Source organism: Oncorhynchus gorbuscha, unplaced genomic scaffold (genome assembly GCF_021184085.1).
Source record: "Oncorhynchus gorbuscha isolate QuinsamMale2020 ecotype Even-year unplaced genomic scaffold, OgorEven_v1.0 Un_scaffold_749, whole genome shotgun sequence".
Taxonomy (NCBI): Eukaryota; Metazoa; Chordata; class Actinopteri; order Salmoniformes; family Salmonidae; genus Oncorhynchus; species Oncorhynchus gorbuscha.
In genome coordinates this window covers 234,265-259,054 of record NW_025745792.1, presented here as the reverse complement: position 1 = coordinate 259,054, position 24,790 = coordinate 234,265, and the positions used below count along the sequence as shown (strand labels likewise).

The following is a 24,790-nucleotide window of genomic DNA, read 5'->3' as shown; positions in this document are numbered from 1 at the left end:
AGTGTACGGTGTGGTTGTCCAGCCCCTCACCTCGTTATAGAAGAAGTGTACGGTGTGGTTGTCCAGCCCCTCACCTCGTTATAGAAGAAGTGTACCCTCCCCCCTCACCTCGTTATAGAAGAAGTGTACGGTGTGGTTGTCCAGCCCCTCACCTCGTTATAGAAGAAGTGTACGGTGTGGTTGTCCAGCCCCTCACCTCGTTATAGAAGAAGTGTACGGTGTGGTTGTCCAGCCCCACCTCGTTATAGAAGAAGTGTACCCAGCCCCTCACCTCGTTATAGAAGAAGTGTACGGTGTGGTTGTCCAGCCCCTCACCTCGTTATAGAAGAAGTGTACGGTGTGGTTGTCCAGCCCCTCACCTCGTTATAGAAGAAGTGTACGGTGTGGTTGTCCAGCCCCTCACCTCGTTATAGAAGAAGTGTACGGTGTGGTTGTCCAGCCCCTCACCTCGTTATACCTCGAAGAAGTGTACGGTGTGGTTGTCCCCCCTCACCTCGTTATAGAAGAAGTGTACGGTGTGGTTGTCCAGGTGAAGAAGTGTACGGTGTGGTTTGTCCAGCCCCTCACCTCGTTATAGAAGAAGTGTACGGTGTGGTTGTCCAGCCCCCAGCCCCTCACCTCGTTATAGAAGAAGTGTACGGTGTGGTTGTCCAGCCCCTCACCTCGTTATAGAAGAAGTGTACGGTGTGGTTGTCCAGCCCCTCACCTCGTTATAGAAGAAGTGTACGGTGTGGTTGTCCAGCCCCTCACCTCGTTATAGAAGAAGTGTACGGTGTGGTTGTCCCCCCACCTCGTTATAGAAGAAGTGTACGGTGTGGTTGTCCCTCACCTCGTTATAGAAGAAGTGTACGGTGTGGTTGTCCAGCCCCTCACCTCGTTATAGAAGAAGTGTACGGTGTGGTTGTCCCTCACCTCGTTGTCCCCCCTCACCTCGTTATAGAAGAAGTGTACGGTGTGGTTGTCCCCCCTCACCTCGTTATAGAAGAAGTGTACGGTGTGGTTGTCCAGCCCCTCACCTCGTTATAGAAGAAGTGTACGGTGTGGTTGTCCCTCACCTCGTTATAGAAGAAGTGTACGGTGTGGTTGTCCCTCACCTCGTTATAGAAGAAGTGTACGGTGTGGTTGTCCAGCCCCTCACCTCGTTATAGAAGAAGTGTACGGTGTGGTTGTCCCCCCTCACCTCGTTATAGAAGAAGTGTACGGTGTGGTTGTCCCTCACCTCGTTATAGAAGAAGTGTACGGTGTGGTTGTCCCTCACCTCGTTATAGAAGAAGTGTACGGTGTGGTTGTCCAGCCCCTCACCTCGTTATAGAAGAAGTGTACGGTGTGGTTGTCCAGCCCCTCACCTCGTTATAGAAGAAGTGTACGGTGTGGTTGTCCAGCCCCTCACCTCGTTATAGAAGAAGTGTACGGTGTGGTTGTCCAGCCCCTCACCTCGTTATAGAAGAAGTGTACGGTGTGGTTGTCCAGCCCCTCACCTCGTTATAGAAGAAGTGTACGGTGTGGTTGTCCAGCCCCTCACCTCGTTATAGAAGAAGTGTACGGTGTGGTTGTCCAGCCCCTCACCTCGTTATAGAAGAAGTGTACGGTGTGGTTGTCCAGCCCCTCACCTCGTTATAGAAGAAGTGTGGTTGTCCACGGTGTGGTTGTCCAGCCCCTCACCTCGTTATAGAAGAAGTGTACGGTGTGGTTGTCCAGCCCCCCGCCCCTCACCTCGTTATAGAAGAAGTGTACGGTGTGGTTGTCCAGCCCCTCACCTCGTTATAGAAGAAGTGTACGGTGTGGTTGTCCAGCCCCCCGCCCCTCACCTCGTTATAGAAGAAGTGTACGGTGTGGTTGTCCAGCCCCTCACCTCGTTATAGAAGAAGTGTACGGTGTGGTTGTCCAGCCCCCCTCGTTATAGAAGAAGTGTACGCCCCTCACCTCGTTATAGAAGAAGTGTACGGTGTGGTTGTCCAGCCCCTCACCTCGTTATAGAAGAAGTGTACGGTGTGGTTGTCCAGCCCCCAGCCCCTCACCTCGTTATAGAAGAAGTGTACGGTGTGGTTGTCCCTCACCTCGTTATAGAAGAAGTGTACGGTGTGGTTGTCCCTCACCTCGTTATAGAAGAAGTGTACGGTGTGGTTGTCCAGCCCCTCACCTCGTTATAGAAGAAGTGTACGGTGTGGTTGTCCAGCCCCCAGCCCCTCACCTCGTTATAGAAGAAGTGTACGGTGTGGTTGTCCCTCACCTCGTTATAGAAGAAGTGTACGGTGTGGTTGTCCAGCCCCCCGCCCCTCACCTCGTTATAGAAGAAGTGTACGGTGTGGTTGTCCAGCCCCTCACCTCGTTATAGAAGAAGTGTACGGTGTGGTTGTCCAGCCCCCAGCCCCTCACCTCGTTATAGAAGAAGTGTACGGTGTGGTTGTCCCTCACCTCGTTATAGAAGAAGTGTACGGTGTGGTTGTCCAGCCCCTCACCTCGTTATAGAAGAAGTGTACGGTGTGGTTGTCCCGGAAGAAGTGTGGTTGTCCCTCACCTCGTTATAGAAGAAGTGTACGGTGTGGTTGTCCAGCCCCTCACCTCGTTATAGAAGAAGTGTACGGTGTGGTTGTCCCTCACCTCGTTATAGAAGAAGTGTACGGTGTGGTTGTCCAGCCCCTCACCTCGTTATAGAAGAAGTGTACGGTGTGGTTGTCCCTCACCTCGTTATAGAAGAAGTGTACGGTGTGGTTGTCCAGCCCCTCACCTCGTTATAGAAGAAGTGTACGGTGTGGTTGTCCCTCACCTCGTTATAGAAGAAGTGTACGGTGTGGTTGTCCAGCCCCTCACCTCGTTATAGAAGAAGTGTACGGTGTGGTTGTCCAGCCCCTCACCTCGTTATAGAAGAAGTGTACGGTGTGGTTGTCCAGCCCCTCACCTCGTTATAGAAGAAGTGTACGGTGTGGTTGTCCCTCACCTCGTTATAGAAGAAGTGTACGGTGTGGTTGTTCAGTTTGAGTGACAGGGTCTTCAGGAAGGACACATAATAGGCCATGATCTCCTCGTCTGAGAAGTCAAACTTGTGGACGATGATGGAGTTGACGTGGTTATTGGACAGCAGGTAATCTAGGAGGAGGAGAGAGGAGGAGGAGAGAGGAGGAGGACACAGTTATATGATGGAGTTGACGTGGTTGTTGGACAGCAGGTAATCTAGAGGAGGAGGAGGACACAGTTATATGATGGGAGGAGTTGACGTGGTTATTGGACAGCAGGTAATCTAGAGGAGGAGGAGGAGGAGGAGGAGAGAGGAGGAGGAGAGAGGAGGAGGACACAGTTATATGATGGGAGGAGTTGACGTGGTTGTTGGACAGCAGGTAATCTAGAGGAGGAGGAGAGAGGAGGAGGACACAGTTATATGATGGGAGGAGTTGACGTGGTTGTTGGACAGCAGGTAATCTAGAGGAGGAGGAGAGAGGAGGAGGACACAGTTATATGATGGGAGGAGTTGACGTGGTTGTTGGACAGCAGGTAATCTAGAGGAGGAGGAGGACACAGTTATATGATGGGAGGAGTTGACGTGGTTGTTGGACAGCAGGTAATCTAGAGGAGGAGGAGGACACAGTTATATGATGGGAGGAGTTGACGTGGTTATTGGACAGCAGGTAGTCTAGAGGAGGAGGAGAGAGGAGGAGGAGAGAGGAGGAGGAGAGAGGAGGAGGAGAGAGGAGGAGGACACAGTTATATGATGGAGTTGACGTGGTTATTGGACAGCAGGTAGTCTAGAGGAGGAGGAGAGAGGAGGAGGAGAGAGGAGGAGGAGAGAGGAGGAGGAGAGAGGAGGAGGACACAGTTATATGATGGGAGGAGTTGACGTGGTTGTTGGACAGCAGGTAGTCTAGAGGAGGAGGAGAGAGGAGGAGGACACAGTTATATGATGGGAGGAGTTGACGTGGTTATTGGACAGCAGGTAGTCTAGAGGAGGAGGAGAGAGGAGGAGGAGAGAGGAGGAGGAGAGAGGAGGAGGACACAGTTATATGATGGGAGGAGTTGACGTGGTTATTGGACAGCAGGTAGTCTAGAGGAGGAGGAGGAGAGAGGAGGAGGAGAGAGGAGGAGGACACAGTTATATGATGGGAGGAGTTGACGTGGTTATTGGACAGCAGGTAGTCTAGAGGAGGAGGAGAGAGGAGGAGGACACAGTTATATGATGGAGTTGACGTGGTTGTTGGACAGCAGGTAGTCTAGAGGAGGAGGAGGAGAGAGGAGGACACAGTTATATGATGGAGTTGACGTGGTTGTTGGACAGCAGGTAGTCTAGAGGAGGAGGAGAGAGGAGGAGGACACAGTTATATGATGGAGTTGACGTGGTTGTTGGACAGCAGGTAGTCTAGAGGAAGAGGAGAGAGGAGGAGGAGAGAGGAGGAGGAGAGAGGAGGAGGACACAGTTATATGATGGGAGTTGACGTGGTTGTTGGACAGCAGGTAGTCTAGAGGAGGAGGAGAGAGGAGGAGGAGAGAGGAGGAGGACACAGTTATATGATGGAGTTGACGTGGTTGTTGGACAGCAGGTAATCTAGAGGAGGAGAGAGGAGGAGGAGAGAGGAGGAGGACACAGTTATATGATGGAGTTGACGTGGTTATTGGACAGCAGGTAGTCTAGAGGAGGAGGAGGAGGAGGACACAGTTATATGATGGGAGGAGTTGACGTGGTTGTTGGACAGCAGGTAGTCTAGAGGAGGAGGAGAGAGGAGGAGGAGAGAGGAGGAGGACACAGTTATATGATGGAGTTGACGTGGTTGTTGGACAGCAGGTAATCTAGAGGAGGAGAACACAGTTATATGATGGGAGGAGTTGACGTGGTTGTTGGACAGCAGGTAGTCTAGAGGAGGAGGAGAGAGGAGGAGGAGAGAGGAGGAGGACACAGTTATATGATGGGAGTTGACGTGGTTGTTGGACAGCAGGTAGTCTAGAGGAGGAGAGAGGAGGAGGACACAGTTATATGATGGGAGGAGTTGACGTGGTTGTTGGACAGCAGGTAGTCTAGAGGAGGAGAGAGGAGGAGGGCACAGTTATATGATGGGAGGAGTTGACGTGGTTGTTGGACAGCAGGTAGTCTAGAGGAGGAGGAGAGAGGAGGAGGACACAGTTATATGATGGGAGGAGTTGACGTGGTTGTTGGACAGCAGGTAATCTAGAGGAGGAGGAGAGAGGAGGAGGACACAGTTATATGATGGGAGGAGTTGACGTGGTTATTGGACAGCAGGTAGTCTAGAGGAGGAGGAGAGAGGAGGAGGACACAGTTATATGATGGAGTTGACGTGGTTGTTGGACAGCAGGTAGTCTAGAGGAGGAGGAGGAGAGAGGAGGACACAGTTATATGATGGAGTTGACGTGGTTGTTGGACAGCAGGTAGTCTAGAGGAGGAGGAGAGAGGAGGAGGACACAGTTATATGATGGAGTTGACGTGGTTGTTGGACAGCAGGTAGTCTAGAGGAAGAGGAGAGAGGAGGAGGAGAGAGGAGGAGGAGAGAGGAGGAGGACACAGTTATATGATGGGAGTTGACGTGGTTGTTGGACAGCAGGTAGTCTAGAGGAGGAGGAGAGAGGAGGAGGAGAGAGGAGGAGGACACAGTTATATGATGGAGTTGACGTGGTTGTTGGACAGCAGGTAATCTAGAGGAGGAGAGAGGAGGAGGAGAGAGGAGGAGGACACAGTTATATGATGGAGTTGACGTGGTTATTGGACAGCAGGTAGTCTAGAGGAGGAGGAGGAGGAGGACACAGTTATATGATGGGAGGAGTTGACGTGGTTGTTGGACAGCAGGTAGTCTAGAGGAGGAGGAGAGAGGAGGAGGAGAGAGGAGGAGGACACAGTTATATGATGGAGTTGACGTGGTTGTTGGACAGCAGGTAATCTAGAGGAGGAGAACACAGTTATATGATGGGAGGAGTTGACGTGGTTGTTGGACAGCAGGTAGTCTAGAGGAGGAGGAGAGAGGAGGAGGAGAGAGGAGGAGGAGAGAGGAGGAGGACACAGTTATATGATGGGAGTTGACGTGGTTGTTGGACAGCAGGTAGTCTAGAGGAGGAGAGAGGAGGAGGACACAGTTATATGATGGGAGGAGTTGACGTGGTTGTTGGACAGCAGGTAGTCTAGAGGAGGAGAGAGGAGGAGGGCACAGTTATATGATGGGAGGAGTTGACGTGGTTGTTGGACAGCAGGTAATCTAGAGGAGGAGGAGAGAGGAGGAGGACACAGTTATATGATGGGAGGAGTTGACGTGGTTGTTGGACAGCAGGTAATCTAGAGGAGGAGGAGAGAGGAGGAGGACACAGTTATATGATGGGAGGAGTTGACGTGGTTGTTGGACAGCAGGTAATCTAGAGGAGGAGGAGAGAGGAGGAGGACACAGTTATATGATGGGAGGAGTTGACGTGGTTGTTGGACAGCAGGTAATCTAGAGGAGGAGAGAGGAGGAGGACACAGTTATATGATGGGAGGAGTTGACGTGGTTGTTGGACAGCAGGTAATCTAGAGGAGGAGAACACAGTTATATGATGGAGTTGACGTGGTTGTTGGACAGCAGGTAATCTAGAGGAGGAGGAGAGAGGAGGAGGAGAGAGGAGGAGGACACAGTTATATGATGGGAGGAGTTGACGTGGTTGTTGGACAGCAGGTAATCTAGAGGAGGAGAACACAGTTATATGATGGAGTTGACGTGGTTGTTGGACAGCAGGTAATCTAGAGGAGGAGAACACAGTTATATGATGGAGTTGACGTGGTTATTGGACAGCAGGTAGTCTAGAGGAGGAGAACACAGTTATATGATGGAGTTGACGTGGTTGTTGGACAGCAGGTAGTCTAGAGGAGGAGAACACAGTTATATGATGGAGTTGACGTGGTTATTGGACAGCAGGTAGTCTAGAGGAGGAGAACACAGTTATATGATGGAGTTGACGTGGTTATTGGACAGCAGGTAGTCTAGAGGAGGAGAACACAGTTATATGATGGAGTTGACGTGGTTGTTGGACAGCAGGTAGTCTAGAGGAGGAGGAGAGAGGAGGACACAGTTATATGATGGGAGTTGACGTGGTTGTTGGACAGCAGGTAGTCTAGAGGAGGAGGAGAGAGGAGGAGGAGAGAGGAGGAGGACACAGTTATATGATGGGAGGAGTTGACGTGGTTGTTGGACAGCAGGTAGTCTAGAGGAGGAGGAGAGAGGAGGAGGAGAGAGGAGGAGGACACAGTTATATGATGGGAGTTGACGTGGTTGTTGGACAGCAGGTAGTCTAGAGGAGGAGGAGGACACAGTTATATGATGGGAGTTGACGTGGTTGTTGGACAGCAGGTAGTCTAGAGGAGGAGGAGAGAGGAGGAGGAGAGAGGAGGAGGACACAGTTATATGATGGGAGTTGACGTGGTTGTTGGACAGCAGGTAATCTAGAGGAGGAGGACACAGTTATATGATGGAGTTGACGTGGTTGTTGGACAGCAGGTAATCTAGAGGAGGAGGACACAGTTATATGATGGAGTTGACGTGGTTGTTGGACAGCAGGTAGTCTAGAGGAGGAGGAGGAGAGAGGAGGAGGAGAGAGGAGGAGGAGAGAGGAAGAGGAGAGAGGAGGAGGACACAGTTATATGATGGGAGTTGACGTGGTTGTTGGACAGCAGGTAGTCTAGAGGAGGAGGAGGAGAGAGGAGGAGGAGAGAGGAGGAGGAGAGAGGAGGAGAGAGGAGGAGGAGGACACAGTTATATGATGGGAGTTGACGTGGTTGTTGGACAGCAGGTAGTCTAGAGGAGGAGGAGGAGGAGGACACAGTTATATGATGGGAGTTGACGTGGTTGTTGGACAGCAGGTAGTCTAGAGGAGGAGGAGGAGGAGGACACAGTTATATGATGGAGTTGACGTGGTTGTTGGACAGCAGGTAGTCTAGAGGAGGAGGAGAGAGGAGGAGGAGAGAGGAGGAGGAGAGAGGAGGAGGACACAGTTATATGATGGGAGTTGACGTGGTTGTTGGACAGCAGGTAGTCTAGAGGAGGAGGAGGACACAGTTATATGATGGAGTTGACGTGGTTGTTGGACAGCAGGTAATCTAGAGGAGGAGGAGAGAGGAGGAGGAGAGAGGAGGAGGACACAGTTATATGATGGAGTTGACGTGGTTATTGGACAGCAGGTAGTCTAGAGGAGGAGGAGGAGGAGGACACAGTTATATGATGGGAGGAGTTGACGTGGTTGTTGGACAGCAGGTAGTCTAGAGGAGGAGGAGAGAGGAGGAGGAGAGAGGAGGACACAGTTATATGATGGAGTTGACGTGGTTGTTGGACAGCAGGTAATCTAGAGGAGGAGAACACAGTTATATGATGGGAGGAGTTGACGTGGTTGTTGGACAGCAGGTAGTCTAGAGGAGGAGGAGAGAGGAGGAGGAGAGAGGAGGAGAGAGGAGGAGGACACAGTTATATGATGGGAGTTGACGTGGTTGTTGGACAGCAGGTAGTCTAGAGGAGGAGAGAGGAGGAGGACACAGTTATATGATGGGAGGAGTTGACGTGGTTGTTGGACAGCAGGTAGTCTAGAGGAGGAGAGAGAGGAGGACACAGTTATATGATGGGAGGAGTTGACGTGGTTGTTGGACAGCAGGTAATCTAGAGGAGGAGGAGAGAGGAGGAGGACACAGTTATATGATGGGAGGAGTTGACGTGGTTGTTGGACAGCAGGTAATCTAGAGGAGGAGGAGAGAGGAGGAGGACACAGTTATATGATGGGAGGAGTTGACGTGGTTGTTGGACAGCAGGTAATCTAGAGGAGGAGGAGAGGAGGACACAGTTATATGATGGGAGGAGTTGACGTGGTTGTTGGACAGCAGGTAATCTAGAGGAGGAGAACACAGTTATATGATGGAGTTGACGTGGTTGTTGGACAGCAGGTAATCTAGAGGAGGAGGAGGAGGAGGAGGAGAGAGGAGGAGGACACAGTTATATGATGGGAGGAGTTGACGTGGTTGTTGGACAGCAGGTAATCTAGAGGAGGAGAACACAGTTATATGATGGAGTTGACGTGGTTGTTGGACAGCAGGTAATCTAGAGGAGGAGAACACAGTTATATGATGGAGTTGACGTGGTTATTGGACAGCAGGTAGTCTAGAGGAGGAGAACACAGTTATATGATGGAGTTGACGTGGTTGTTGGACAGCAGGTAGTCTAGAGGAGGAGGAGAGAGGAGGACACAGTTATATGATGGGAGTTGACGTGGTTGTTGGACAGCAGGTAGTCTAGAGGAGGAGGAGAGAGGAGAGGAGAGAGGAGGAGGACACAGTTATATGATGGGAGGAGTTGACGTGGTTGTTGGACAGCAGGTAGTCTAGAGGAGGAGTTGGAGAGAGGAGGAGGAGGAGGAGGAGGACACAGTTATATGATGGGAGTTGACGTGGTTGTTGGACAGCAGGTAGTCTAGAGGAGGAGGAGGACACAGTTATATGATGGGAGTTGACGTGGTTGTTGGACAGCAGGTAGTCTAGAGGAGGAGGAGAGAGGAGGAGGAGAGAGGAGGAGGACACAGTTATATGATGGGAGTTGACGTGGTTGTTGGACAGCAGGTAATCTAGAGGAGGAGGAGGACACAGTTATATGATGGAGTTGACGTGGTTGTTGGACAGCAGGTAATCTAGAGGAGGAGGACACAGTTATATGATGGAGTTGACGTGGTTGTTGGACAGCAGGTAGTCTAGAGGAGGAGGAGGAGAGAGGAGGAGGAGAGAGGAGGAGGAGAGAGGAAGAGGAGAGAGGAGGAGGACACAGTTATATGATGGGAGTTGACGTGGTTGTTGGACAGCAGGTAGTCTAGAGGAGGAGGAGGAGAGAGAGGAGGAGAGAGGAGGAGAGAGCAGAGGAAGAGAGGAGGAGGAGGACACAGTTATATGATGGGAGTTGACGTGGTTGTTGGACAGCAGGTAGTCTAGGAGGAGGAGAGGAGGAGGACACAGTTATATGATGGGAGTTGACGTGGTTGTTGGACAGCAGGTAGTCTAGAGGAGGAGGAGGAGGAGGACACAGTTATATGATGGGAGTTGACGTGGTTGTTGGACAGCAGGTAGTCTAGAGGAGGAGGAGAGAGGAGGAGGACACAGTTATATGATGGGAGTTGACGTGGTTGTTGGACAGCAGGTAATCTAGAGGAGGAGGAGGAGGAGGACACAGTTATATGATGGGAGGAGTTGACGTGGTTGTTGGACAGCAGGTAGTCTAGAGGAGGAGGAGAGAGGAGGACACAGTTATATGATGGGAGGAGTTGACGTGGTTGTTGGACAGCAGGTAGTCTAGAGGAGGAGGAGAGAGGAGGACACAGTTATATGATGGGAGGAGTTGACGTGGTTGTTGGACAGCAGGTAGTCTAAAGGAGGAGGACACAGTTATATGATGGGAGTTGACATGGTTGTTGGACAGCAGGTAGTCTAGAGGAGGAGGAGAGAGGAGGAGGAGGACACAGTTATATGATGGGAGTTGACGTGGTTGTTGGACAGCAGGTAATCTAGAGGAGGAGGAGAACACAGTTATATGATGGGAGGAGTTGACGTGGTTGTTGGACAGCAGGTAATCTAGAGGAAGAGGAGGAGAGAGGAGGAGGACACAGTTATATGATGGGAGGAGTTGACGTGGTTGTTGGACAGCAGGTAATCTAGAGGAAGAGGAGGAGAGAGGAGTAGGACACAGTTATATGATGGGAGGAGTTGACGTGGTTGTTGGACAGCAGGTAGTCTAGAGGAGGAGGAGAGAGGAGGAGGACACAGTTATATGATGGGAGGAGTTGACGTGGTTGTTGGACAGCAGGTAATCTAGAGGAGGAGGAGGACACAGTTATATGATGGAGTTGACGTGGTTGTTGGACAGCAGGTAATCTAGAGGAGGAGGAGGACACAGTTATATGATGGGAGGAGTTGACGTGGTTGTTGGACAGCAGGTAGTCTAGAGGAGGAGGAGGACACAGTTATATGATGGGAGTTGACGTGGTTGTTGGACAGCAGGTAATCTAGAGGAGGAGGAGGACACAGTTATATGATGGAGTTGACGTGGTTGTTGGACAGCAGGTAATCTAGAGGAGGAGGAGGACACAGTTATATGATGGGAGGAGTTGACGTGGTTGTTGGACAGCAGGTAATCTAGAGGAGGAGGAGGACACAGTTATATGATGGGAGTTGACGTGGTTGTTGGACAGCAGGTAATCTAGAGGAGGAGGAGGACACAGTTATATGATGGGAGGAGTTGACGTGGTTGTTGGACAGCAGGTAATCTAGATGAGGAGAACACAGTTATAGAACTGAAATATCTTATTCAGGCTGATTAAAACTCTGGGGCATCGAAATCACAGGTGGCCAGTGTGTGTGTGTGTGTGTGTGTGTGTGTGTGTGTGTGTGTGTGTGTGTGTGTGTGTGTGTGTGTGTGTGTGTGTGTGTGTGTGTGTGTGTGTGTGTGTGTGTGTGTGTGTGTGTGTGTGTGTGTACTCACAGAGCGACGTCTCGTGGCTGATATTTTCAAACAGGATGTTGAGCGTCTGGAGTAGCTGGACACAGACGTAGCGACCGGACTTCTGACGAAGGATATTCAGAAAGAACGCAAACATGTTCTTCTCCAGGAAGAAGCTGAGAACAGAGAAGATGCAGAGTAGAATAAAGTAGAGTAGAATAAAGTAGAGTAGAATAAAGTAGAGTAGAATTAAGTAGAGTAGGGTACAATAGAGAGGAATAGAGTAGAATACAGAGTAGAATAAAGTAGAGTATGGAACAATAGAGAGGAATAGAGTAGAATAAAGTAGAGTATAATAAAGTAGAGTAGAATTAAGTAGAGTAGAATTAAGTAGAGTAGGGTACAATAGAGAGGAATAGAGTAGAATATAGAGTAGAATAAAGTAGAGTATGGAACAATAGAGAGGAATAGAGTAGAATATAGAGTAGAGTAGAATTAAGTAGAGTAGAATTAAGTAGAGTAGGGTACAATAGAGAGGAATAGAGTAGAATATAGACTAGAATAAAGTAGAGTAGAATTAAGTAGAGTATGGAACAATAGAGAGGAATAGAGTAGAATATAGAGTAGAATAAAGTAGAGTAGAATTAAGCAGAGTATCATTAAGTAGAGTATGGTACAATAGAGAGGAATAGAGTAGAATATAGAGTAGAGTAGAATTAAGTAGAGTAGAATTAAGTAGAGTAGGGTACAATAGAGAGGAATAGAGTAGAATATAGACTAGAATAAAGTAGAGTAGCATTAAGTAGAGTAGCATTAAGTAAAGTAGCATTAAGTAGAGTAGCATTAAGTAGAGTAGAATAAAGTAGAGTAGAATAAAGTAGAGTAGCATTAAGTAGAGTAGCATTAAGTAGAGTAGCATTAAGTAGAGTAGCATTAAGTAGAGTAGAATAAAGTAGAGTAGCATTAAGTAGAGTAGAATAAAGTAGAGTAGCATTAAGTAGAGTAGAATAAAGTAGAGTAGCATTAAGTAGAGTAGCATTAAGTAGAGTATGGTACAATAGAGAGGAATAGAGTAGAATATAGAGTAGAATAAAGTAGAGTAGCATTAAGTAGAGTAGAATAGAGTAGAGTAGCATTAAGTAGAGTAGAATAAAGTAGAGTGGAATAAAGTAGAGTAGAATAGAGTAGAGTATGGTACAATAGAGAGGAATAGAGTAGAATAAAGTAGAGTAGAATAAAGTAGAGTATGGAACAATAGAGAGGAATAGAGTAGAATAAGGTAGAGTAGAATAAAGTAGAGTAGCATTAAGTAGAGTAACATTAAGTAGAGTAGCATTAAGTAGAGTAGAATAAAGTAGAGTAGAATAAAGTAGAGTAGAATTAAGTAGAGTATGGTACAATAGAGAGGAATAGAGTAGAATAAAGTAGAAATGGTAAAATAGAGAGGAATAGAGTAGAATATAGAGTAGAATAAAGTAGAGTAGAATAAAGTAGAGTAGAATTAAGTAGAGTATGGTACAATAGAGAGGAATAGAGTAGAGTAGAATAAAGTAGAGTAGAATTAAGTAGAGTATGGTACAATAGATAGGAATAGAGTAGAATAAAGTAGAGTAGAATAAAGTAGAGTAGAATAAAGTAGAGTAGAATAAAGTAGAGTAGAATAAAGTAGAGTAGAATTAAGTAGAGTATGGTACAATAGAGAAGAATAGAGTAGAGTAAAGTAGAGTAGAATAAAGTAGAGTAGAATTAAGTAGAGTAGAATTAAGTAGAGTATGGTACAATAGAGAGGAATAGAGTAGAACTAAGAATAGAGCAGAATAAAGTAGAGTATAGTACAATAGAGGAATAGAACTGAATAGAGTAGAATAAAGTAGAACTAAGAATAGAGCAGAATAGAGTAGAGTAGAGTACAATAGATAGGAATAGAACAGTGTTTAATAGAGTAGAGTACAATAGATATGAATAGAGGAGTAGAACAGAATAGAGTAGAGTACAATAGATATGAATAGAGGAGTAGAACAGAATAGAGTAGAGTACAATAGATAGGAATAGAGGAGTAGAACAGAATAGAGTAGAGTACAATAGATAGGAATAGAACCGTGTTTAATAGAGTAGAGTACAATAGATAGGAAGAGGAGTAGAACAGAATAGAGTAGAGTAGAGTACAATAGATAGGAATAGAGGAGTAGAACAGAATAGAGTAGAGTATAGTACATTTACATTTACATTTAAGTCATTTAGCAGACGCTCTTATCCAGAGCGACTTACAAATTGGTGCATTCACCTTATGACATCCAGTGGAACAGCCACATTACAATAGTGCATCTAAATATTTTAAGGGGGGGGTGAGAATGATTACTTTATCCTATCCTAAGTATTCCTTAAAGAGGTGGGGTTTCAGGTGTCTCCGGAAGGTGGTGATTGACTCCGCTGTCCTGGCGTCGTGAGGGAGTTTGTTCCACCATTGGGGAGCCAGAGCAGTACAATAGATAGGAGTAGAACAGAATAGAGTAGAGTAGAGTACAATAGATAGGAATAGAGGAGTAGAACAGAATAGAGTAGAGTACAATAGATAGGAATAGAGGAGTAGAACAGAATAGAGTAGAATAAAATAGAGTCGTGGTTAAAGTCTTACTCGAAGACGGAGCTGTCGTTCTGGTCTCCCCAGATGAGTATCTCAGTGATGGAGCGAATGGTCTCCACCAGCAAGTTCCTGTTGCTGTCGGTTACCGTCGTGTTCTTAGTCAGGACATGGTACATATACCTAGAGGGAGGAGAGAAGGAGGGAGGGATGGAGAGAAGAGGAAAGGAAGGGATGAGAGGATATGGACAATGGTAGAAAACAGGTTGTTTTTCAGTAAAACGTGTGGTGGCTATACCGCACTGTCAATTTGAACTGGAACACCCACTCTGGACCACGGAATATGACTAGCCTTCCGTCACATAGACGGGATGGACTCATAAACTAACCTTAGTATATCTAGCTGTTATAATTACACCCATCATGTAGCTAGCTAACGTTAGTATATCTAGCTGTTATAATGACACCCATCATGTAGCTAGATAATGTTAGTATATCTAGCTGTTATAATGACACCCATCATGTAGCTAGATAATGTTAGTATATCTAGCTGTTATAATGACACCCATCATGTAGCTAGCTAACGTTAGTATATCTAGCTGTTATAATGACACCCATCATGTAGTTAGCTAGCTAGCTAACGTTAGTATATCTAGCTGTTATAATGACACCCATCATGTAGTTAGCTAGCTAGCTAACGTTAGTATATCTAGCTGTTATAATGACACCCATCATGTAGTTAGTATATCTAGCTGTCATCAAGTAATGACACCCATCATGTAGTTGATAACAGCTAGATATACTAATGTTATCTAGTAATGACACCCATCATGTAGCTGATAACAGCTAGATATACTAATGTTATCTAGTAATGACACCCATCATGTAGTTGATATCAGCTAGATATACTAATGTTATCTAGTAATGACACCCATCAGGTAGTTGATAACAGCTAGATATACTAATGTTATCAAGTAATGACACCCATCATGTAGTTGATAACAGCTAGATATACTAATGTTATCTAGTAATGACACCCATCATGTAGCTAGCTAACGTTAGTATATCTAGCTGTTATAATGACACCCATCATGTAGCTAGCTAGCTAATGTTAGTATATCTAGCTGTTATAATGACACCCATCATGTAGCTAGCTAGCTAATGTTAGTATATCTAGCTGTTATAATGACACCCATCATGTAGCTAGCTAGCTAGCTAACGTTTCGTAGCAGTCATATACAACTGACATTGTTCACACAGTTGTGACAAGGAAACAACAGCAACGTTAGATTAACTAACGCAATTTGGTTTTACAGTACACGCTAAGTGGATTAGCTCGGTATGCTAACCATGTTAACGTTAGCTTAGTAAACAATCGGCGTTTAGCTGGCGAATTCGACCAAACAGTTGCGTTTTGAAAACAGAAACGTATCCATTTAAATTCAGATAGGTTCCTCCTCCCCGTTCCTTTTAATGTCGCTACCGTTTTAAGTAACGTTTTGTAACAGAACGAGCGTAATGAATACACCCCCGCTGGGTAACCTTAGCAATTATGCTAGTTACTTACTTGAGATGGTCCAGGGAATGAATATTTTTTGTTTTCCCCTGTCCTCCTCCCCAACTCCTTGACCGACCGAACATAATTGCACTTTAAAAAAAAAAAAGATGTTGATACTAGCTTAGGTTTTTTTTGCCTGTTATATCAATCCCATCACGTACATATATCCTGTACAAGGTGTCCAATATATATGTATAGCTAACAAAATATCTAGCTAACCAAATAGCTGTGGCTAACTAAGCGAGAAGGGGACATACCCGAACGTAAAGCTTGTGAGGAATAACGCGTTTACGTAACTGGTTTAGTGCCGGGGAGTTTGGGACATGTAGTTTTTTGTTGTGTTCCGGTAACACAATTTCATTAAAATGACAGTTACAAAAAACTACAAATCCCAATAGTGTTTTGGGGGGGAAAAAATCGAACAGTTTTTTTTTTCTTCCAACAATTCGGGGACATTGATTGGTCTTCATCCTACAACGATGAACACAGCAGCCAATCACATACTAATGCGAGGAGCCATCAACGTAAAACGCAACAAACGTCAAAACCGATGAAAAGGCGGGATCAGTGTGATCGATGTCTCAGTTGACCATTCACAGGACGGTAATTCTATAATGAACCAATCAGATGCTTAAGCTAAATAGACGTATCTGTACTGTTTTGACCGTAAGGTCGGACTGTTTTGATGCAGTTAGCGGAAATGTTGACATGAAAATGTAACAGGAGGTCTGGATTATCGAATTTATTTCCATCGATAGAACATATTCCTGTATAATAATAGTTAACCAGGGCAGACATGTTGCAAATAACGCAACAGTTTTTTCTCCTTCGACCTTCTCAGAGAATATCAAGAATGCATCGAGTTAACACTGTGTTTACATGAACTAGCGGTGTCGAGCTGAACTGGCTTTTTTGTTTTGTTTGTTGTTATAGGTTATTTCGTGTATCCTCCTAACTAATGTCTATCGCTTGATAGCTGTGTGCTATTGCAAAAGCTTGCATTTCAGGACAAATCATTGCTGTCTCCGCCGAAATGGACACTCCAAATACACTGTCCATGTTACTGTTCGTCTCCGAGCAATGACACTGTCCTTTATCCTGCTCCTTGTCAACATAACTGGCTGAGCTAAACTTTCCCGGTTTAGTTTTCTATGACATTCAAAACTTATGCTCGACTAGATTCGTTGGAATCGCTGCTCAACGAACTTCCCTGTATGTTTTACCTGGGCCTGTTTTTTGTGAACGTTTTGATCCTCTACTATGCCTTTCTAATGGAATACATCGTCCTGAATGTGGGGATAGTGTTTCTACCGGAAGATATGGACCAGGCGCTGGTGGACCTAGGGGTACTATCCGACCCGGCCTCTGTCCCTTACGACACGGACACAGAACTCGATGTTTTCGAGAGGTACCTGGAGTGAGCTGAGGCCCAAGGCTAGAGAGGCAGAGAGGCTGCACCGGCATGCTCCCCGGGGTGAACTGGACTCCTACCGGCCTGTGGTGATGATGATGATGATGATGGGAGAGACTGATACTGGGAACTCCAGGAGGAGGATATTTGTCTTGGCTTGGAGCAACATTGGCTGCGGCATGAAAAAGTAAGGAGGGATAGAATGATAATGGTGATAGGATGATGGGGGTGGGTGATGCCAGAATGGGGGTGATGCCAGGGGTGGGGGTAATGCCAGGGGTGGGGGTAATGCCAGGGGTGGGGGTGATGCCAGAATGGGGGTGATGCCAGAATGGGGGTGATGCCAGGGTGTGGGTGATGCCAGAATGGGGGTGATGCCAGGGGTGTGGGTGATGCCAGAATGAGGGTGATGCCAGAATGGGGGTGATACCAGGGGTGTAGGTGATGCCAGAATAGGGGTGATGCCAGGGGTGTGGGTGATGCCAGGGGGGTGGGTGATGCCAGAATAGGGGTGATGCCAGAATGGGGGTGATGCCAGGGGTGTGGGTGATGCCAGAATAGGGGTGATGCTAGGGGTGTAGGTGATGCCAGAATGGGGGTGATACCAGGGGTGTAGGTGATGCCAGAATAGGGGTGATGCCAGGGGTGTGGGTGATGCCAGGGGGGTGGGTGATGCCAGAATAGGGGTGATGCCAGAATTTGGTTTGAATTAGGTTGGGCCCTCATCTCAACCCTGTAACATCCCTGACTATCCTCTATGTTGTAGGACCCACAATGTATAGTAACTATATTAACACATACTTTAACCTACAGTCCTATAGTAAATACAGTAACACATACTTTAACCTACAGTCCTATAGTAAATATAGTAACACATACTTTAACCTACAGTCCTATAGTAAATATAGTAACACATACTTTAACCTACAGTCCTATAGTAAATACAGTAACACATACTTTAACCTACAGTCCTATAGTAAATATAGTAACACATACTTTAACCTACAGTCCTATAGTAAATATAGTAACACATACTTTAACCTACAGTCCTATAGTAAATATAGTAAAACATACTTTAACCTACAGTCCTATAGTAACACATACTTTAACCTACAGTCCTATAGTAAATATATTAACACATACTTTAACCTACAGTCCTATAGTAAAACATACTTTAACCTACAGTCAATATAGTAACACATACTTTAACCTACAGTCCTATAGTAAATACAGTAACACATACTTTAACCTACAGTCCTATAGTAAATATAGTAACACATACTTTAACCTACAGTCCTATAGTAAATACAGTAACACATACTTTAACCTACAGTCCTATAGTAACACATACTTTAACCTACAGTCCTATAGTAAATATAGTAACACATACTTTAACCTACAGTCCTATAGTAAATACAGTAACACATACTTTAACCTACAGTCCTATAGTAACACATACTTTAACCTACAGTCCTATAGTAAATATAGTAACACATACTTTAACCTACAGTCCTATAGTAAATACAGTAACACATACTTTAACCTACAGTCCTATAGTAACACATACTTTAACCTACAGTCCTATAGTAAATACAGTAACACATACTTTAACCTACAGTCCTATAGTAACACATACTTTAACCTACAGTCCTATAGTAAATATAGTAACACATACTTTAACCTACAGTCCTATAGTAACACATACTTTAACCTACAGTCCTATAGTAAATACAGTAACACATACTTTAACCTACAGTCCTATAGTAAATACAGTAACACATACTTTAACCTACAGTCCTATAGTAAATATAGTAACACATACTTTAACCTACAGTCCTATAGTAAATATATTAACACATACTTTAACCTACAGTCCTATAGTAACACATACTTTAACCTACAGTCCTATAGTAAATACATTGATACATACTTTAACCTACAGTCCTATAGTAAATATAGTAACACATACTTTAACCTACAGTCCTATAGTAAATACAGTAACACATACTTTAACCTACAGTCCTATAGTAAATATATTAACACATACTTTAACCTACAGTCCTATAGTAAATATAGCAACACATACTTTAACCTACAGTCCTATAGTAAATACATTGATACATACTTTAACCTACAGTCCTATAGTAAATATAGTAACACATACTTTAACCTACAGTCCTATAGTAAATACAGTAACACATACTTTAACCTACAGTCCTATAGTAAATATATTAACACATACTTTAACCTACAGTCCTATAGTAAATACAGTAACACATACTTTAACCTACAGTCCTATAGTAAATATATTAACACATACTTTAACCTACAGTCCTATAGTAAATATAGCAACACATACTTTAACCTACAGTCCTATAGTAAATACATTGATACATACTTTAACCTACAGTCCTATAGTAAATATAGTAACACATACTTTAACCTACAGTCCTATAGTAAATACAGTAACACATACTTTAACATACAGTCCTATAGTAAATATAGTGACACATACTTTAACCTACAGTCCTATAGTAAATATAGTAACACATACTTTAACCTACAGTCCTATAGTAACACATACTTTAACCTACAGTCCTATAGTAAATACATTGATACATACTTTAACCTACAGTCCTATAGTAAATACATTGATACATACTTTAACCTACAGTCCTATAGTAAATATATTAACACATACTTTAACCTACAGTCCTATAGTAAATATAGTAACACATACTTTAACCTACAGTCCTATAGTAAATATAGTAACACATACTTTAACCTACAGTCCTATAGTAAATATAGTAACACATACTTTAACCTACAGTCCTATAGTAAATATAGTAACACATACTTTAACCTACAGTCCTATAGTAAATACATTGATACATACTTTAACCTACAGTCCTATAGTAACACATACTTTAACCTACAGTCTTATAGTAAATATAGTAACACATACTTTAACCTACAGTCCTATAGTAAATATATTAACACATACTTTAACCTACAGTCCTATAGTAACACATACTTTAACCTACAGTCCTATAGTAACACATACTTTAACCTACAGTCCTATAGTAACACATACTTTAACCTACAGTCCTATAGTAACACATACTTTAACCTACAGTACTATAGTAAATATATTAACACATACTTTAACCTACAGTCCTATAGTAAATATAGTAACACATACTTTAACCTACAGTCCTATAGTAAATATAGTAACACATACTTTAACCTACAGTCCTATAGTAAATATAGTAAAACATACTTTAACCTACAGTCCTATAGTAAATACATTGATACATACTTTAACCTACAGTCCTATAGTAAATATAGTAACACATACTTTAACCTACAGTCCTATAGTAAATACAGTAACACATACTTTAACATACAGTCCTATAGTAAATATAGTGACACATACTTTAACCTACAGTCCTATAGTAAATATAGTAACACATACTTTAACCTACAGTCCTATAGTAACACATACTTTAACCTACAGTCCTATAGTAAATACATTGATACATACTTTAACCTACAGTCCTATAGTAAATATAGTAACACATACTTTAACCTACAGTCCTATAGTAAATATATTAACACATACTTTAACCTACAGTCCTATAGTAAATATAGTAACACATACTTTAACCTACAGTCCTATAGTAAATATAGTAACACATACTTTAACCTACAGTCCTATAGTAAATATAGTAACACATACTTTAACCTACAGTCCTATAGTAAATATAGTAACACATACTTTAACCTACAGTCCTATAGTAAATACATTGATACATACTTTAACCTACAGTCCTATAGTAACACATACTTTAACCTACAGTCTTATAGTAAATATAGTAACACATACTTTAACCTACAGTCCTATAGTAAATATATTAACACATACTTTAACCTACAGTCCTATAGTAACACATACTTTAACCTACAGTCCTATAGTAAATATAGTAACACATACTTTAACCTACAGTCCTATAGTAACACATACTTTAACCTACAGTCCTATAGTAACACATACTTTAACCTACAGTCCTATAGTAACACATACTTTAACCTACAGTACTATAGTAAATATATTAACACATACTTTAACCTACAGTCCTATAGTAAATATAGTAACACATACTTTAACCTACAGTCCTATAGTAAATATAGTAACACATACTTTAACCTACAGTCCTATAGTAAATATAGTAACACATACTTTAACCTACAGTCCTATAGTAACACATACTTTAACCTACAGTCCTATAGTAACACATACTTTAACCTACAGTCCTATAGAAACACATACTTTAACCTACAGTCCTATAGTAACACATACTTTAACCTACAGTCCTATAGTAACACATACTTTAACCTACAGTCCTATAGTAAATATAGTAACACATACTTTAACCTACAGTCCTATAGTAAATATATTAACACATACTTTAACCTACAGTCCTATAGTAAATATATTAACACATACTTTAACCTACAGTCCTATAGTAAATATAGTAACACATACTTTAACCTACAGTCCTATAGTAAATATATTAACACATACTTTAACCTACAGTCCTATAGTAAATACATTGATACATACTTTAACCTACAGTCCTATAGTAAATATAGTAACACATACTTTAACCTACAGTCCTATAGTAAATATAGTAACACATACTTTAACCTACAGTCCTATAGTAAATATATTAACACATACTTTAACCTACAGTCCTATAGTAAATATAGTAACACATACTTTAACCTACAGTCCTATAGTAACACATACTTTAACCTACAGTCCTATAGTAACACATACTTTAACCTACAGTCCTATAGTAAATATAGTAACACATACTTTAACCTACAGTCCTATAGTAAATATAGTAAAACATACTTTAACCTACAGTCAATATAGTAACACATACTTTAACCTACAGTCCTATAGTAAATATAGTAACACATACTTTAACCTACAGTCCTATAGTAAATATAGTAACACATACTTTAACCTACAGTCCTATAATAAATATATTAACACATACTTTAACCTACAGTCCTATAGTAAATATAGTAACACATACTTTAACCTACAGTCCTATAGTAAATATAGTAACACATACTTTAACCTACAGTCCTATAGTAACACATACTTTAACCTACAGTCCTATAGTAACACATACTTTAACCTACAGTCCTATAGTAACACATACTTTAACCTACAGTCCTATAGTAAATACATTGATACATACTTTAACCTACAGTCCTATAGTAAATATATTCATACATACTTTAACCTACAGTCCTATAGTAAATACATTCATACATACTTTAACCTACAGTCCTATAGTAAATATAGTAACACATACTTTAACCTACAGTCCTATAGTAAATATAGTAACACATACTTTAACCTACAGTCCTATAGTAACACATACTTTAACCTACAGTCCTATAGAAACACATACTTTAACCTACAGTCCTATAGTAACACATACTTTAACCTACAGTCCTATAGTAACACATACTTTAACCTACAGTCCTATAGTAAATATAGTAACACATACTTTAACCTACAGTCCTATAGTAAATATATTAACACATACTTTAACCTACAGTCCTATAGTAAATATATTAACACATACTTTAACCTACAGTCCTATAGTAAATATAGTAACACATACTTTAACCTACAGTCCTATAGTAAATATATTAACACATACTTTAACCTACAGTCCTATAGTAAATACATTGATACATACTTTAACCTACAGTCCTATAGTAAATATAGTAACACATACTTTAACCTACAGTCCTATAGTAAATATAGTAACACATACTTTAACCTACAGTCCTATAGTAAATATATTAACACATACTTTAACCTACAGTCCTATAGTAAATATAGTAACACATACTTTAACCTACAGTCCTATAGTAACACATACTTTAACCTACAGTCCTATAGTAAAACATACTTTAACCTACAGTCCTATAGTAAATATAGTAACACATACTTTAACCTACAGTCCTATAGTAAATATAGTAAAACATACTTTAACCTACAGTCAATATAGTAACACATACTTTAACCTACAGTCCTATAGTAAATATAGTAACACATACTTTAACCTACAGTCCTATAGTAAATATAGTAACACATACTTTAACCTACAGTCCTATAATAAATATATTAACACATACTTTAACCTACAGTCCTATAGTAAATATAGTAACACATACTTTAACCTACAGTCCTATAGTAAATATAGTAACACATACTTTAACCTACAGTCCTATAGTAACACATACTTTAACCTACAGTCCTATAGTAACACATACTTTAACCTACAGTCCTATAGTAACACATACTTTAACCTACAGTCCTATAGTAAATACATTGATACGTACTTTAACCTACAGTCCTATAGTAAATACATTGATACGTACTTTAACCTACAGTCCTATAGTAAATACATTGATACGTACTTTAACCTACAGTCCTATAGTAAATACAGTAACACATACTTTAACCTACAGTCCTATAGTAAATACATTGATACGTACTTTAACCTACAGTCCTATAGTAAATACAGTAACACATACTTTAACCTACAGTCCTATAGTAAATACAGTAACACATACTTTAACCTACAGTCCTATAGTAAATACATTGATACGTACTTTAACCTACAGTCCTATAGTAAATACATTGATACGTACTTTAACCTACAGTCCTATAGTAAATACATTGATACGTACTTTAACCTACAGTCCTATAGTAAATACATTGATACGTACTTTAACCTACAGTCCTATAGTAAATACAGGCTATTCCTGCCCATCTCTAACATGTGGCCCCTTGTCTTCTCCACAGGTTGTCAAGGCTCAAGACCAGATATCTGGAGAGAGTCAGAACCAACAGACAGGACAATTCACAGCAGAGTTACCTGTCAAAACGGTCTTAACTGGCCAATCAACAAGCAGGACTGTCTAACTGGCCAATCACCAAGCTGACCTGTCGAACTGTGGCCAATCAACAAGCAGAACTCTCTAACTGTGTCCAATCAACAAGCAGAACTGTCTAACTGGCCAATCAACTACCAGAACTGTCTAACTGTGTCCAATCAACAAGCAGGACTGTGACTGGCCAATCAACAAGCAGACCTGTCTAACTGTGGCCAATCAACAAGCAGGACTGTGACTGGCCAATCAACAAGCAGAACTGAGACTGGCCAATCAACAAGCAGGACTGTGACTGGCCAATCAACAAGCAGGACTGTGACTGGCCAATCAACAAGCAGACCTGTGACTGGCCAATCAACAAGCAGAACTGGCCAACTGGCCAATCAACAAGCAGAACATTGAGCGATCAGGGGACAACGTCACACTAACTCTGACCCTAGAGAACTGACCTAGGATCAGTCAACCTGACAGGACTGTAGTGTTTACTAACTCTGACCCTAGAGAACTGACCTAGGATCAGTCAACCTGACAGGACTGTAGTGTTTACTAACTCTGACCCTAGAGAACTGACCTAGGATCAGTCAACCTGCTTCAGGTTCTTCTACACTTCTGGGAATGTTATCAAATGTTTTTTTTAAAGACTGTTTTAAACAACCAGGAAACAGCAGTTATCTCTGGTTTAGTTCGCTGATCCTGCTTTTGTATCGTACCCCTCAGGAGGTGTGGACTGGAGAAGTGTTTGTTGTGTTATTAAGAGATGTGTGGTGGTCCTTCTGTAGCTCAGTTGGTAGAGCATGGCGCTTGTAACGCCAGCGTAGTGGGTTCGATTCCCG

General features: G+C 42.6%; 2 protein-coding genes across 2 annotated transcripts in view; one reads left to right on the top strand and one right to left on the bottom strand.

The window, feature by feature from the left end:
* Nucleotides 1–15,820, bottom strand: part of LOC124020028 (protein CLEC16A-like) — a 103,788-nt gene extending 87,968 nt beyond the window's left edge. Inside the window, 4 exon segments of the mRNA XM_046335448.1 lie at nt 2,939–3,087; nt 11,463–11,596; nt 14,056–14,184; nt 15,569–15,820. Of these exon segments, the coding sequence (XP_046191404.1) occupies nt 2,939–3,087; nt 11,463–11,596; nt 14,056–14,184; nt 15,569–15,642 (486 nt within the window). The 5' untranslated portion in view covers nt 15,643–15,820.
* A 350-nt stretch (nt 15,821–16,170) lies between these two features.
* Nucleotides 16,171–24,213, top strand: LOC124020022 (dexamethasone-induced protein homolog). Its single transcript, XM_046335444.1, has 2 exons — nt 16,171–17,157; nt 23,869–24,213. Exon 1 carries the CDS (start codon nt 16,711–16,713, stop codon nt 16,978–16,980), a length of 270 nt encoding a protein of 89 aa, XP_046191400.1. The 5' UTR covers nt 16,171–16,710; the 3' UTR covers nt 16,981–17,157; nt 23,869–24,213.
* Nucleotides 24,214–24,790: the final 577 nt, after the last annotated feature.

What these genes read in the sequence shown, in the direction of transcription:
- LOC124020022 (XM_046335444.1), top strand. Translation starts at nt 16,711, where the DNA reads ATGACATTCAAAACTTATGCTCGACTAGATTCGTTGGAATCGCTGCTC.